We start from the raw sequence: 13,314 nt of genomic DNA, 5'->3' as shown, positions 1-13,314 counted from the left end.
GGGGATTAGGGGGTTATGGGGGACGATCGGGGGGGTTGATTGGGCGGATATGGGCGGGCGTGGGTAGAGCACCGAAGGTACTTCGTACAGAGGTAAGTAAGGTATGTATGGCGCCGAAGGAAGTGGCGGCGGTATTTGCATTTTTGCATTTTTGCATCAGATGTGTTCACGAAGGCGACACCTGGATGGGAGCACGGAGGACGACGGGCTTCCGTGAATGGGCAGAGATACGGCGCCGTATGCAGCGACGCAGCGACGCAGAGATAAGCAACCCAGCCAGATATAAGCAGCCGAGAGTCAAGAGTCAGGGGAGTGGCAGTGGTAGTGGTGGTGGTGGTAATAATGGGAGAATAGAATAGCAGAGAGGGCGTCGCTATCAGATCCGAGTGAGGGAGTGAGAGAGTGAGAGAGTGTGTGTGAGTTCCCGTGGCCCTGTCTCACTTGGTTACTAACTGCTACTCGGAACTGTTTGGAGCTGAGCCTAAGGTATTCCCTTCCCCCCAAGAACCCTAGAGGGACAGTACGGTACAAGTTTATATTATTAACTTATAAATCATACACTATTACTAACTGCAGACACAGAAGACGACTACTGCGTACTGCCTCTAGCCCTCTCGTCTCGTCTCGTTTCGTCTCGTCTGGTCGTGAAGGTAAAACCTTATTAGGTAATTTGATGCACGCAATTTGGGCGGGTGGTTGGCCGTTAACCGGAGCAATTACGAACGTACGGGGTAAGGGGAGTAAAGGTAAAGTGTGTCGCTGTGCCCTGACAGAGCCCCCTACAGCGCCCCCAGAGTGCCCAGAGTGCCTAGAGTTCTCCCGACTCGCGATAGAGTACGCGCCCCCCTACTAATATATGGCGTCGCACCGAGTACCACGCGGTACTCTTGCTGCATATTGCGCAAATGCCACATCTGTTTCGTATCTCTCCTCGAGATATGGTACTCTCCACACACGTGAGGATTCCCATCCCTCAGGTACAGGTACATGTACTGTACCTTGCCTTGTCTTATCTATCTTTTGTACCACCTACCGGCTTGGGAATAATCGGGACGGTCCGCAGTGCGGTACAGTAGTAGCTGGACTTGTAGCCGTTGGCGATGGGCGATGATCGATGATCGATGATCGATGAGCTAGGGACGATGGCGTATCCATCTTGACTACTGGTCCCTATACTCCGTACATACATTATCAGATATGATATATACCTTGCCTAGCTGAGGTACATGTACATCCAAAAGCAGCCTTGCTATCCCCAACTCAGATAAAGATAATATCCATCTGTCTGACCGCTTCCCAGAACAAGCCACGACCAGAACTCGAATCAGGAGCCGGTTGCGGAGCGTACTCCAGTATGTTGCTCAAAGCTTCTCCGTTGGTAACGTTGTCCGCCCCCTCCCTGCTTAACCGTCATTATTATTGTACGAAGAGTACGAAGAGTACAAGCCTACAACCGATAACATCCTCGCGTTGGCATCATATCGACCTGTCGTCGCGACATGTGCTGGGAATTCTGGTCCTGGTCCTGGTCCTGATAATCCCAGCTTCCGTCGCCCCGGCCAGATTAGGATACCGAATCTCTTATCCCAGGTTGCACCAGCATCCGTACGAAGTACATGTACCCCTTCCGGTACTTTCGTGCCCTGCGACGGATTTGCCATAGACGCTCGGTGTGGCGTCATTCTCAGCGCTCACCAAGTACGGGGACGTAGTCGTACTGGCGGTGTCCGAATTTCAGTCTTTCAGCAGGACAATCGTATCCTAAGCAGTCACAGATCGGCATTTGAAAACAGGCGGAGGCTCCTGTCAGGAGCCTCCTGTATCCCGAAGAGGCGCATGGAATGATAAGGAAAATGATGCTTTACTCGGCATGTTATCTGATCGGTATCTCAAGGATGATAACAACCACCACCGTTCCAGGATATATCGGCCAGCCAACATACGTACGTATGGCGTACAGATACCGAGCCATCCAGTCAGACCGCCATACTGCGCCCCCTTCACCCTCTTCATACAGTCCACAATGCCAGACAGACACCGCGTACTACTCTCCATGCGTACCTATATAACTCTCATCCAAGCCCCGCTCGTCCACTTCTCCATCATAGCGGGGCGACGACCAGACCACCATATATTGCAGAAGAATATCCTACAAGCCATCAAGGTACGGTAAGTGATTACTCCAAGGGATGTCCTGGTTGCCGCGGGAGGCGGCCGGAAACCCTATCCACCCATCGTCGATATATGATGTGATCCCAAACAAACGTTGCCGCGCCCAGTCGGTGGCCACCCGGTGGGCGATATCCTCCTCCACTGCTTTCATGCTCGGGAGAGCTCCCGTGAGACATTACCTTTGGACCTAGGCAAGCCAGCTTTCGGCACGGATCTAGGACCAGTGGCCGGAGGTATGTACTCGGTGTACCACTGGCATCTGGATAATAGAACCGGCGGCCGGCATGCGGATGTGGAGGCGGACGCAGATTCTGATGCAGACTGCAGACCGGACATTTATTTTCGTGCTCATATATATCCAATGCAACCCTGTGCCTGCTACACATCTGAGAGAATGGCAGAGCCATGCATATCCCAACGTGGGCAACTAACTGGAAGAGGGGACTAGAGAGTCGAAACACCATCTCATTCGCAACCAGATGGCCCCGGCGCTCGTGGCTTTAGGGCAGGAAGTCCGCCTTGAGGGCGCATGGCATCTCAGATAACGAGCAGTACATCAGCCACCGCCTGCAGATCACAGATTTCAGATTGCAGATTCGAGAACGAGAGAACGAGGAGAGTGGGCGAGCGGCCCGGGGATGTTGGCAGCTTGATCCGATTACGATAATGGAATGCAAGGGCTGGTGATGGCCCCCACGCTGTTGTGTTTTGGTTTTGATCTGGAACTGGAACTGAACCTGAATCTGGGCCTGGGCCTGAGTCTAAGCCTGAGCAGCCTGAACCCGAGTACTCGCACCGAGATGGTAATAACGAATTAGTTCTCCGCTGTTATTATTGCTATGAAACAATGCCCTTCCTTCGTAGACCATAAAGCCGTGGATCTGTGACCGACTCGGACTAGGAGTTCCGTTGATCTCATTTCGGCTGCTCCTATTATTAATATTGCTGCGTTGCAACTCGCAATTCGCAAGGAGCCACCCACACTGAGACCGGGTTTGCGGCTCTCCGTCTTTTGCCGTCTATAAGAATCCGGTGTCCGGTAGTGCCTTGATCGATAGTATTCTGTAAGGAAATCGTCGTGGGACTTTGCAATTTGTAAGAGCTTTCGGAATCTGTTAATAATAATTAAATAAGAAAGGGGCGAGGTGCAAATAAGCCGAATAAACCGTTTTGGCTCACGTGAATTTCACGTGAGCTGCACGTGTTCTCATCGGGCTACCTAATTCGAACTTCCAGGCAAATTTTGTTGCATATTGCGTTGAAATTTTCGAATTGACAATCAGAAGACCTAACAAAGTTGTAGTCACACTCGAAATCGTCTTCGGTACACTCGCAATTGGATGTTAGAACTGTGGGAAAAAGCCGAAGTGTCGCAAGATCTGACGACGACCCAACTCGTGTTTAGGGCCTACACTCTAGCTACAATATCATCCACCGTCGAACATCAGGGCTCACTCCCACCAACATATCATCGCCATGCGAGATACGTAGTACTTCATACTTCATCAGGTAGGTATTATTGGACTAGGCACGGGAAACCAACATCGTCGCGATGCATTCTTGCTGTTGCTTGGTAGGTTCGACAGCCTCACATCCACTGACAGGTTCTGGGGCTCTTGGTCGTAAGCTTCTGCCTACAACCGATGCTATATATCCGGTTCACATACCGGTACTGTACCATTCTGTAGATTACGTTCATTCTAGAGAATGAGAGCATAACATCTATAACCACTCAAGCATCGTCTACCCAAGCGTCATCTATCCAACATCGTTTATTCTGCCAGCATCCACTCAACCTTCATTCCCCCCCAGATTCCCAAGTCATGACTCAGGCCCCTCAAGTCTCCCAACGCCCAATTTACCTTGTTTCTTACAACAATCGATTATTTCCCGCCCATTGGGGACTTTGGGTCCCTTCCTACGAGGCTGGCGAGGCGGGAAACATGGGAAAGGTGATCCACGTTGAAGGAGACGCTCGAAACGGATTTGTCCACGGTTTCAAGAGGAATTACGACATGGCAACGAGTGAACGCGCCAAAGAGCTCGTCCTTCTAGGCTGGACCGATAGCGTAAACGTCGTTGGTGGAGACAACTACGGGCCCCTCGTCATAGATACCATTGCAACTGATGTTATTGAAAGGTTGGCCCTTGATGTTCCCGCTCCTGGTCCAAGTCTGAGAGCGGCTGGCTCCAGCTCTTCCGTAAGCACTTGCAAACTTTTGGGGTTTATATACCATCTATCAGCTAACGTATATTTCTCTAGGGTGGCCGGCGGACAAGAGTCGATATTCAGAATTGCCAGACTTGGGTACGCCAGTTTGTTGAGAAGCTTATCGAATCTGAAATACTTGAAGTCGATGCCCTCTCCAAGCTTGACTCAGCTCCAAAGAACTAGGTGGATAGATTGCGAGTCTGATCGTTTCATCGACACCTTTTGGGAATTGAAGAGAATTCAGCCTTGGAATAGGACCCGCATAGGTAGATGTGACGTTAAAATCCACTAAGCCTTATTAGACACGTGGCCTAGGCGAATAATATTGAAGCCACGAAAAGCACGTTCATTAGCAACCCTTTGAAAACGCTTCAGCATGACTGAAACCAAATCCAAAACCGGGTCTTATATGCTACCATCTTCCCTCCCTTCCGCCACAAATATCTCCTTTCCTGAAACCACTTTCTTCAAGAGTGGAAACAAGCACTTACCAAGCCCGGCTGACGTTCGCCTTGCGGCAGCAGCCTATCAAACAAAACCTCTAAACCGACCTACCCCAGTAGCATTTCCCGCACTGAATCTGATAGTCAAATATGGCCCAACAATTACCATATCTGAGGGACAATGTCTCTGGGCAATCACCCGCTTCTGCCCAAACGTACCTGTTCCAGAAGTGTTCGGGTGGTGTCAAGATGATGGAGAAACATTCATTTATATGCAACGAATAGCAGGAGCTACTTTGCAACAGGAATGGCCTGGTTTGGACTTTGAAGAAAAATATGGGGTCTGCGTGCAGCTGTATCATATCATCAATGAGCTGCGCCAGCTTCAACAGGATCCGGCTACTCAGTTTATTGGTGAGCCTTCGTATATCTTACATTAGGCTACTAGAGCCTCTAATAATACAAATGATAATAGGTACTATCAATCAAGGACCTCTCCAAGACATCATCTTCGCTGGCCAGCAGCCCACCGGCGTTTTTCCAAACGTCTCCTCATTCCACACCTGGTTTTCCACTCCCAAGAGACAGAAAACCCAAAACGCAGATCTAAGTCCAGACCCAACCTGGCGGTCCGGGTTACTCGATGACGTCCCAATTGTCTTCACTCACGGTGATTTGCACCGTAGCAACATCCTGATATCCCGGGATGAACACGAGGGGACCGTAAAAATTGCTGGAATTGTCGATTGGCATCAATCGGGTTGGTATCCTGCGCCGTGGGAATTCTACAAGACCCGTTTTACGTGCAGGGATGGCGATCAGTGGGAGTTGGATTTTATTCTGGAGTTTTTGCAGGCATATCGTGGATATATTAGCTGGGATTATTTTGTGCTTGCAATGGGCGTGTAAATATAATTTTTGTTTGCAAAATTCGTCATGCTGGATAAATCAATATGATACCCCCATTACCCACGGGTCCTATTACAGCAGCTACCTGACTACTCCATCAAGTCCAAAATTATACAAGCGGGTTAACTACTACGAACGGCTTCACGGGGATAAAGCCCAAGTGACGAGGGATATACACCAATTCCTCAACAGCACCAAGCTAATCTCTTGCGCTAATCTTTAGGGGATGATTTAATTTGATCCCTACTCGTACTTCTGATTTTGGTTAAAAGGAAAGGCGTAATTAGGAATTGAGTTGAGATATGGATTGAAATTTTATTTTCATGAGGAAGGGAGGGTGTTTCTTTTTATTCTGGCGAAAGTAGATCTTGGTATGAGGTGAATATACTGCTAGAGCGAAGTGGGATAGGAGAGGGAAGCTAGAGAGAGGCTTTTAGCATCGCCTTATATAGCCCTTTTGATAAAGGCAGTTCGTTTACTACCTAGAAAGCACAATCTCCTAGGTAATGATCTCTCAGATTATAGAAACAGGGGGGAGATCCGAGGAATATATCATATATAAGGTAAGTAAGCTCTTAGGCACTCGCTAGCGAACCTAGTCGTCAGTTTTGCAATATTACGTTGCACTTCTCTGCTCATAAATAGAGTCCTTGAATGACCAAGCACAGATCCAACCACTATAGAGTAAAGTTCGAAATCGGCTTCGGTTCCCAGCTCTTAATAGTTTTACGGTCCGAAAATTAACGATATTATTTGGCCCCATATTTCGATACATTGGCCCTCTATGTCATGCTCCCAGGCGTTACGTGACAATTCAGACCGCCTCAATTGTCTTGCGAGCTCATCTTACCGTGAACGTTAAAGGACCTATCAGATGGTCTTTACCTAATTCCTCAAAGATCACTGCATGACCGTGCAGGGTGCCTTTGCTTAGGCTGGATTAGGCAACCTTCACCAGCTTCATCAGCTCGTCAGCCTCGTTTGGCGAGAGGAGGCGATGCATGCCACCAGAGTCTTGCCGCATTCTCCGATAGAAGCCCCCTTAACCGCCAACATCATCGTCTTTGTTTCCCTCATCAACTTTACAAGCATGTCGCACATCGTGAAGACTGTTGCTTAGCGACATCAGACTTCCACAACATCTAAATCCGCTCCTATATTCATGATACCGCTGCAGTATCGGAACATATACATATTCTCTAATGTCACTTGGCCAAATGGAGCCATACGCCCATTTTAAGTATATGCCGTTAGACGTGTCAAAAAATACAACCCGGGTGGTCACAATACTTCAAGGAAATCATGAATCACCGATTCAGTGCACAATTACGGAGATGAACCTTGATTGTCCCCCGCCATATTGCGCCCTATCGTACGTTTGGGGTAGTCCTTCAAGAGTTTCTAAGATTCTCCTGGACCAAAAGGAAATGGCCATCACGCACAACCTTCATACTGCTTTAAAGCACCTCCGCTCGCACGAGGAGGATAAAACATTCTGGATCGATGCGTTATGTATCGATCAACTGAATATGTTAGAAAGAAAATCTCAGGTTCAAAAGATGCGAGAAATATATGGGCGGTCTACCTCGGTCCTGATCTGGCTTGGAGCTGACGACGATGAAAGTGCCTCGGCGTTTACATTGGCTTCAACGATTGGAGAATACTGGCTGAAACAGGGAGTCAGAATAGACAACGCCGAGTCAGAGTTTCGCAATAGAAGTAAAGAAGAGTTGGCGCGTTTATTGGACGACTGCAACTGCAAGTTCGATTCTAGTCCCGTAGAAGAGTTTCGATTGCTGCTCGCCAGGGATTGGTTTCAACGAGTCTGGATCCTTCAAGAAGCAGCGGCACCTGTTAATTCGAAGACAATACAGTGCGGAAATTCCACTATCGACTGGTGGGGCTTTCTTATCACTGCTGCTTTTCTTTCTCATGCAGTTATCAGGCCTGACCTAAAGGACTACTTCAATAATGTCAAGCCTTTTGGCTCAGTCTCCATGCGTGGCCTTTTCAATTTGGCGCATCTCCAGAGAAAGCTGAATGAGGGGCGGTACAGCACCGATCTGCTTGCTACTCTTGCAAGCTATCGACACTTTAAGGCTACTGATCCAAGAGACAAGGTGTACGCCTTGTTGGGTTTAGTAAACCAAGTCTTGAAACAGTCGATCGTTCCCGACTACTCCCTTGACCTCCCAAGCGTTTATCTGAAAGTAGCCGAATACTTTATTATACAACAAGGTTCTATTAAGTGTCTTGGCTACTGTAATCCGTCGTTCCGAGACCCAGATCTACCCTCTTGGGTTCCAGATTGGCGTAACCCTGGCGTAAGCCATCCTTTGGCCGTATATCCAGAGCATAGAGCAGAAATTGACGATCTTGGTCACGTCATACCACCTATCTATTTGGCAAGTGGAGAGGGAACATTTCGGAAAGCACACATGGGCGTCTCAGTACGTGAGAAACAGCTAGTGATTGAGGGAGTCTGCCTCGGCACGGCTACAATCGTTGGTCTTCCCAACTATCTGGATGCATCCAATATTCATATGGGTGATATATTGAGGGGATGGGAGCCAAAAAACCTTCAAGGAATTTATGAGCCAACTGGAGAGACTGTTGCTGAAGCTTTCAGCCGGACTCTTGTGGCCGATGTCGCTAAGAAGGGCCGCTCTAGGAAGAGGGGCTTCAAACTGGAGTGGAATTTTTGGAGGTCTGTTGATGACTTCTCGCGGCCCCCACCACTAGATCGTCCACGCCTTGAATGGGGTTCCCTTCTCTATGCAACTGCTGGCCGTGGTTGTGTCTGGTTAGATAGCGGATACTTGTGCTTAGCTCCTGGGGAGACCAAGCCAGGCGATTATATGTGTATACTTCTCGGTGGTCACGTTGCCTATACACTCCGTCCTATCGATGGAAAGTTTCACCTTGTCGGTGAGTGCTATGTTCATGGGTTTATGGATGGGCAAGCCATTGATCTCCTAGAAGCTGGAAGATTTAAGAGTCAAACCTTCGTAATAGAATGACATATAGGAGTTATGCACTTATATACGTATAGCTATTACCAACATTTTCCGCACAATGGTACCGATAAGACTATCTGCCTTAAAAGATCGTATTAAGCCTTCTATCTCTTTCTTAGCTCTGATCTAGCAGTAAGGAGCAAGACAATACAAGCAAGTAAATACATATTTTCTTTTAAAGCGCCTCTTAGCAAGATTTGTAGCTACTAGGGACTCTAAAGTAGTAAATTGTAATCTCCTTACCCTTCTCGATATCTCGCAATATATAGATAGTGTGCTGTTTATTGTTCTTGTTCTAGCTTTCCTAAGCGTTGTTATTACAAGCATAATTTATACCATATATATTAAGAGAGATACTTATAACGATTCTCACAGTAACCTGTTAGTAACTGTATAGGCGTTAGTAATTATATACTGTATAATCAAGGCTACGTGGTATTGCAATAAAATCATTGAGAGTTGGGAACTGACGCCGATTTCGAACTCTCCTGTACAGCACAATTCTTAAGATTCACATTCACTCTCAAATTAAAATAGCATAGCATCATAAAAATGGCCGTTAATACTTTCAATTCGTCGGCACACGATAACAGCGAACAGTTGCAGCATGCATTTGCAATGGCCGTAAAACAATCCATCCCTGCACGTAGCAATACCACCACCGCCACAACAACCCAAAGAGAACTCCTGCTACTACATCTATCTGTATCTCTGGAGGTTGAGCGTGTTGTGTCTCTTCCAGGTCTTTCTCCGGCCAGCAGTTGTGTGGTGGAAACCATGACCCTTGCCCAAACCACGGGACTTCTTGCCAGTGGCGGTAAGACCTCTGGACTCGCGGTGCTTGTGGACGGGCTTCACGATCCAGTTGATACGGGGATCGCGGCGGATGGCCTTGTGTTGAGGATCGACCAGGATGATCTCGTAGTATTTGTAGGTGGAGTCCTGGTTGATCCAGTAGGAGTTCAGGACACGCAAATTGGCACAACGACGACCGACACGCTCCTCGGCAGTCGACTTGAGGGATCGCTGGTACTTCAGTTGGTTGACACCCTGGTTGGTGGGCTTGCCTGTATACACAATTCCGTCAGCAATCAGATTCATACGAAACCAGAGTTTTTCTCAAATGAATTCATACCGAATGTAGCACCCTTCGACACAGGCTTCTTGCGGCCTCCACGGCGGACACGGACACGGTAGATGACATAGCCCTGCTTGGCCTTGTAACCCAGACGACGAGCCTTATCAGGGCGCGACGGGCGGGAGGCGCGGTGGATGACATTCAATTGTCGGAGCTATATTATGCACTCTCAGCTAATGTTCAACGAGTGTATAGCAGAGACATCAAAAGATGTCCACAGGGTTTTCCACGATCGATCCAGCGCCCACCCAACAATATCTCCAGTTTTCAGTCCTCTCAGACACAAACATCTTCGAAGGCATTGTTTTCGGGGACCGCCGTTTCGTAGATCGGGTCGTTGTGTGTGTAGTGTAGTGTAATGTGTTGTTTTTATCTTACCTCCCAGCAGCGCACACGGAGAAGGAAGCGCAGCACATCGGACTGCTTCTTCTTCTGCAACTCTTCGACGTATTTAAGGGCACCCATCTGTTCGGCGGGAATCAGTCAGTCCAGCGCTCTATCCTCAAGAAGGTGGAAATGGGGAATTATCCAGCTGCGTCCGTCAATTAGACTCACCTTGATTGAGAGGAGGGATGTCGGTTGTTGTCGTTGGGGTCGGGTCCTTAATTTGAAGTCGTCGAGGAAATTTTGAGGATTTCTGTGTGCGAATCGAGGTGGGGCCTCGCTTAATATGACACTAGACTATCTTGGGGTTAGGGGTACAAATGATATTCTAAATTTCGAAATGCAAGCAAGCGTATGTTGATGCCTCAGGCCATTACAACCACCACCACCGCCACTCCATCTCCCCACCAAGGCTACAAGAACCCAAGGCATTGCAAGGTACACACGATTTTCAACGTTCTATGAAATCACACCGTGAAGCTATATCAACCATCCAGTCATAGTAGCTACATTAGTTGTGTTAAGTTTATCTCTTAATATTTCCCATAAGCAAGAACATGACACCATAGCTCAGCCAGTTGCAACGCAACGCAACTCCTAGACATGTTCAAACAATCACAACTAGATGATCAAGCAGCTCCCGCACCACCCAACTCAAATGTCTTCATCAGTTTCCTCGTAGCCTTTCCCTGCTGTCTCGCAATATTTCCCCAGCCAACAAGCAACACATCCTCCTCCTCCCTATAGATCACTTCCGCCAAACGAGCCGTGTCCTTATCAACCGCTCCCAGCTGCGACGAGCCCACAAGGCTCTTCAGCTTCTGAATCCCAACTACACGTCCAGCATCAAGCACCTTCACCAGCTCCTCATCTTCCTCGCCCCATCGAACATCCCCCAAGCCCTCTCTCTCAACCTCCTCAGTTAATCTCGCAATCCTCACAAACACCTCCAACACCCCCCTCGCATCCTGAGTAAGCTTCCGACTCTTCTTATACAGCGCCGTAAACCCACTATCCCCATTCTCCTCGTCGATTGGCGTGCCAATTGGTCGCGAGATCTTAAATGCCTCTGTGAACCCATCGATGAAATCCGCGTCTTGTTCCGAACTGGTACACATCAGCCCTCCGCACCTCATAAGCTTCTGGGTATCCATACGCCACCTTCCCCAACTCCACGGATCGCCCTTTCAAAGTCCGTTCTTCACCCTCTAATCGCTGCGTATAGCCCTCTAAGAACGTGCCCGCAGCCTTCTTATCCATTCTCTTCGTCCTACTCTCAAACTGCACCAGCGCCAAGAACTGTCTACCCATCCCCCTAAAATCAGCAAAATCCAAAGTTTTTTTTTTTCTTTCCGTAGTAATCATTTTCCATATACATACTGTGCCCCAATCCGTCCATCATCCTCCGCATACTCATCCGCTCTAGTAGCCGGCTGCTCAGAATGCCGAATTTTGCCACCCGCCTTCTTCTTGACGTAGCGGTGGGTATCGGCGGAAAGCTCATCGCTGGATTCATCGCCGGGGTCTTCTTGCATCGAGGATTCAGCTGACGGCGATAGCTTTCGTTGCTTGCGCCGCGCTGTTGGTGGGGTGGCTGCGGTGTATTAGCAAATCCTCCTCGGCGGTAGGTGAGCGAGGGGATTGGGGAAAAACACTGTAGTATGAAGTATGATATGTACCAAGGTAGGACTTACTTTCAGAGTTCCGTTTCCCTGCTGCTTTTGCCATGGTGCTGTACTGTTCGTAGCTTTGAAATGAATACTCCTGGCACGTCCTTGAGGTGAGTAGGCAGTTTGGCGCGTGAACGAAAATCCCCTGGATTACTCGTACTAGATATCCGACGTACGAATTGAAACGGAAATAATGAGCTGGACGGAATAATAAAAAGCGCGTCCTGGGTTGGAAGATAACGCAATATATGGATGGAGGTCGAAAGCTGGGAAACCCGCGTCTCGCTAGAACTGTACTTCCTGGCTGGGTCTTTCCAAAAGGGGAAGGGACGAGGGCGAGGACGCATACCTCGAATCTACATCACCCACCTGCACTCATCCATTTAATCAAACTCACAGACTCCTCACATCATCATCATCAATGCCAAAAAAATAAAGTGGTGTACAAATCCCTAATATTTTCGCTACTACTTCCCCTTTACACAGCTTGCATTCAGTTCAGATTCAGATAAAGAAAAAGGATTATTTTCGAGAAAAAGTTGTTTGCCGCCCTAGAGTGCAAGGCAACAAAAAGTTATTCCCTTTTACAAATTACCCCTCCTTTCCCTCGTCTTCTTAATCTTGGGTTTTTTAAGACGCCTTTCCCCCTTTCCCTTCCCAGATGAGAAAAATAAAATAAATAAAAAAAGACACAGCAACACCTGCCAAATATGTGCAAATCTATCTATCGCAAGTGTGTTTGTCTGTCGCTTTCTCTGATATCCATTTTCATGAAGTTCGTGGAATGAGAGGAAGAAAAAAAAAATTGTGCAAGAAAACGCCATGTGTCTTTGATGCGCTAGAGACCCCTAGTATTAAAAACAAATGAAATAAAAAAACGTTGGTGTAAGAGTCGCACCCCGGAATCCCCTCATCCGTAGTAATTGTTCGCGCCTTCCAGCCAATCTGAGATTATGATGAACCGGGGATTGGCAGGTATTTAAAAACAAAACAGCATAGGTCATCGTTTGAAACAACAACGATGGCTCTCTAGCTAAGCGCCCGCCCCTGCTCAGCCGTTCACAAATCGCCAGGGGGAAAAGTTGATCCTCCCAGGAATAAAATTAGGTAGAGGGAGAGATACAGCGGCGAAAAAGATTGTTGCCACTCCATCAAGTTGCCCACTCATGACCTGAATCGAAATGTCAGAATCGTATTCTAATTTTGTATTGAGGCGTGCAGATACTATCTGCGCACGAAAAGGAATCCATCAGTATCGTGTTGACCTCGAAAAGTTGCAATATATGTCACATATTGAGAGGAAAGCACGGGCACCGGATGAGCTGTGGCCGCCGTAACTTCAAATTGAGTGTCAAGAACCGGTATATCG

General features: G+C 48.0%; 4 protein-coding genes across 4 annotated transcripts; 3 read left to right on the top strand and 1 right to left on the bottom strand.

Annotated features, from left to right (window-relative positions):
• Nucleotides 1-3,995: 3,995 nt before the first annotated feature.
• Nucleotides 3,996-4,567, top strand: BP5553_03623 (uncharacterized protein; the record flags this gene model as incomplete). Its single annotated transcript, XM_032012246.1, has 2 exons — nt 3,996-4,373; nt 4,436-4,567. 2 exons carry the CDS (start codon nt 3,996-3,998, stop codon nt 4,565-4,567), a joined length of 510 nt encoding a protein of 169 aa, XP_031871939.1.
• Nucleotides 4,568-4,760: 193 nt separating this feature from the next.
• On the top strand, nt 4,761-5,736 carry BP5553_03622 (Uncharacterized protein; the record flags this gene model as incomplete). Its single annotated transcript, XM_032012245.1, has 2 exons — nt 4,761-5,241; nt 5,303-5,736. The coding sequence occupies 2 exons, from the start codon at nt 4,761-4,763 to the stop codon at nt 5,734-5,736; spliced, it is 915 nt and encodes a 304-aa protein (XP_031871938.1).
• A 1,202-nt stretch (nt 5,737-6,938) lies between these two features.
• BP5553_03621 (uncharacterized protein) lies at nt 6,939-8,756 on the top strand (the record flags this gene model as incomplete). Its single annotated transcript, XM_032012244.1, has 1 exon — nt 6,939-8,756. One exon carries the CDS (start codon nt 6,939-6,941, stop codon nt 8,754-8,756), a length of 1,818 nt encoding a protein of 605 aa, XP_031871937.1.
• A 696-nt stretch (nt 8,757-9,452) lies between these two features.
• On the bottom strand, nt 9,453-12,003 carry BP5553_03620 (uncharacterized protein; the record flags this gene model as incomplete). Its single annotated transcript, XM_032012243.1, has 8 exons — nt 9,453-9,820; nt 9,889-10,045; nt 10,270-10,356; nt 10,447-10,572; nt 10,995-11,382; nt 11,432-11,590; nt 11,656-11,869; nt 11,970-12,003. The coding sequence occupies 8 exons, from the start codon at nt 12,001-12,003 to the stop codon at nt 9,453-9,455; spliced, it is 1,533 nt and encodes a 510-aa protein (XP_031871936.1).
• Between the last annotated feature and the right edge of the window lie 1,311 nt (nt 12,004-13,314).

This window comes from Venustampulla echinocandica, assembly GCF_003357145.1.
Source record: "Venustampulla echinocandica strain BP 5553 chromosome Unknown scaffold_1, whole genome shotgun sequence".
NCBI lineage: Eukaryota > Fungi > Ascomycota > Leotiomycetes > Helotiales > Pleuroascaceae > Venustampulla > Venustampulla echinocandica.
The sequence above is the reverse complement of the archived record's forward strand: the minus strand, read 5'-3'. Positions and strand labels throughout refer to the sequence as shown.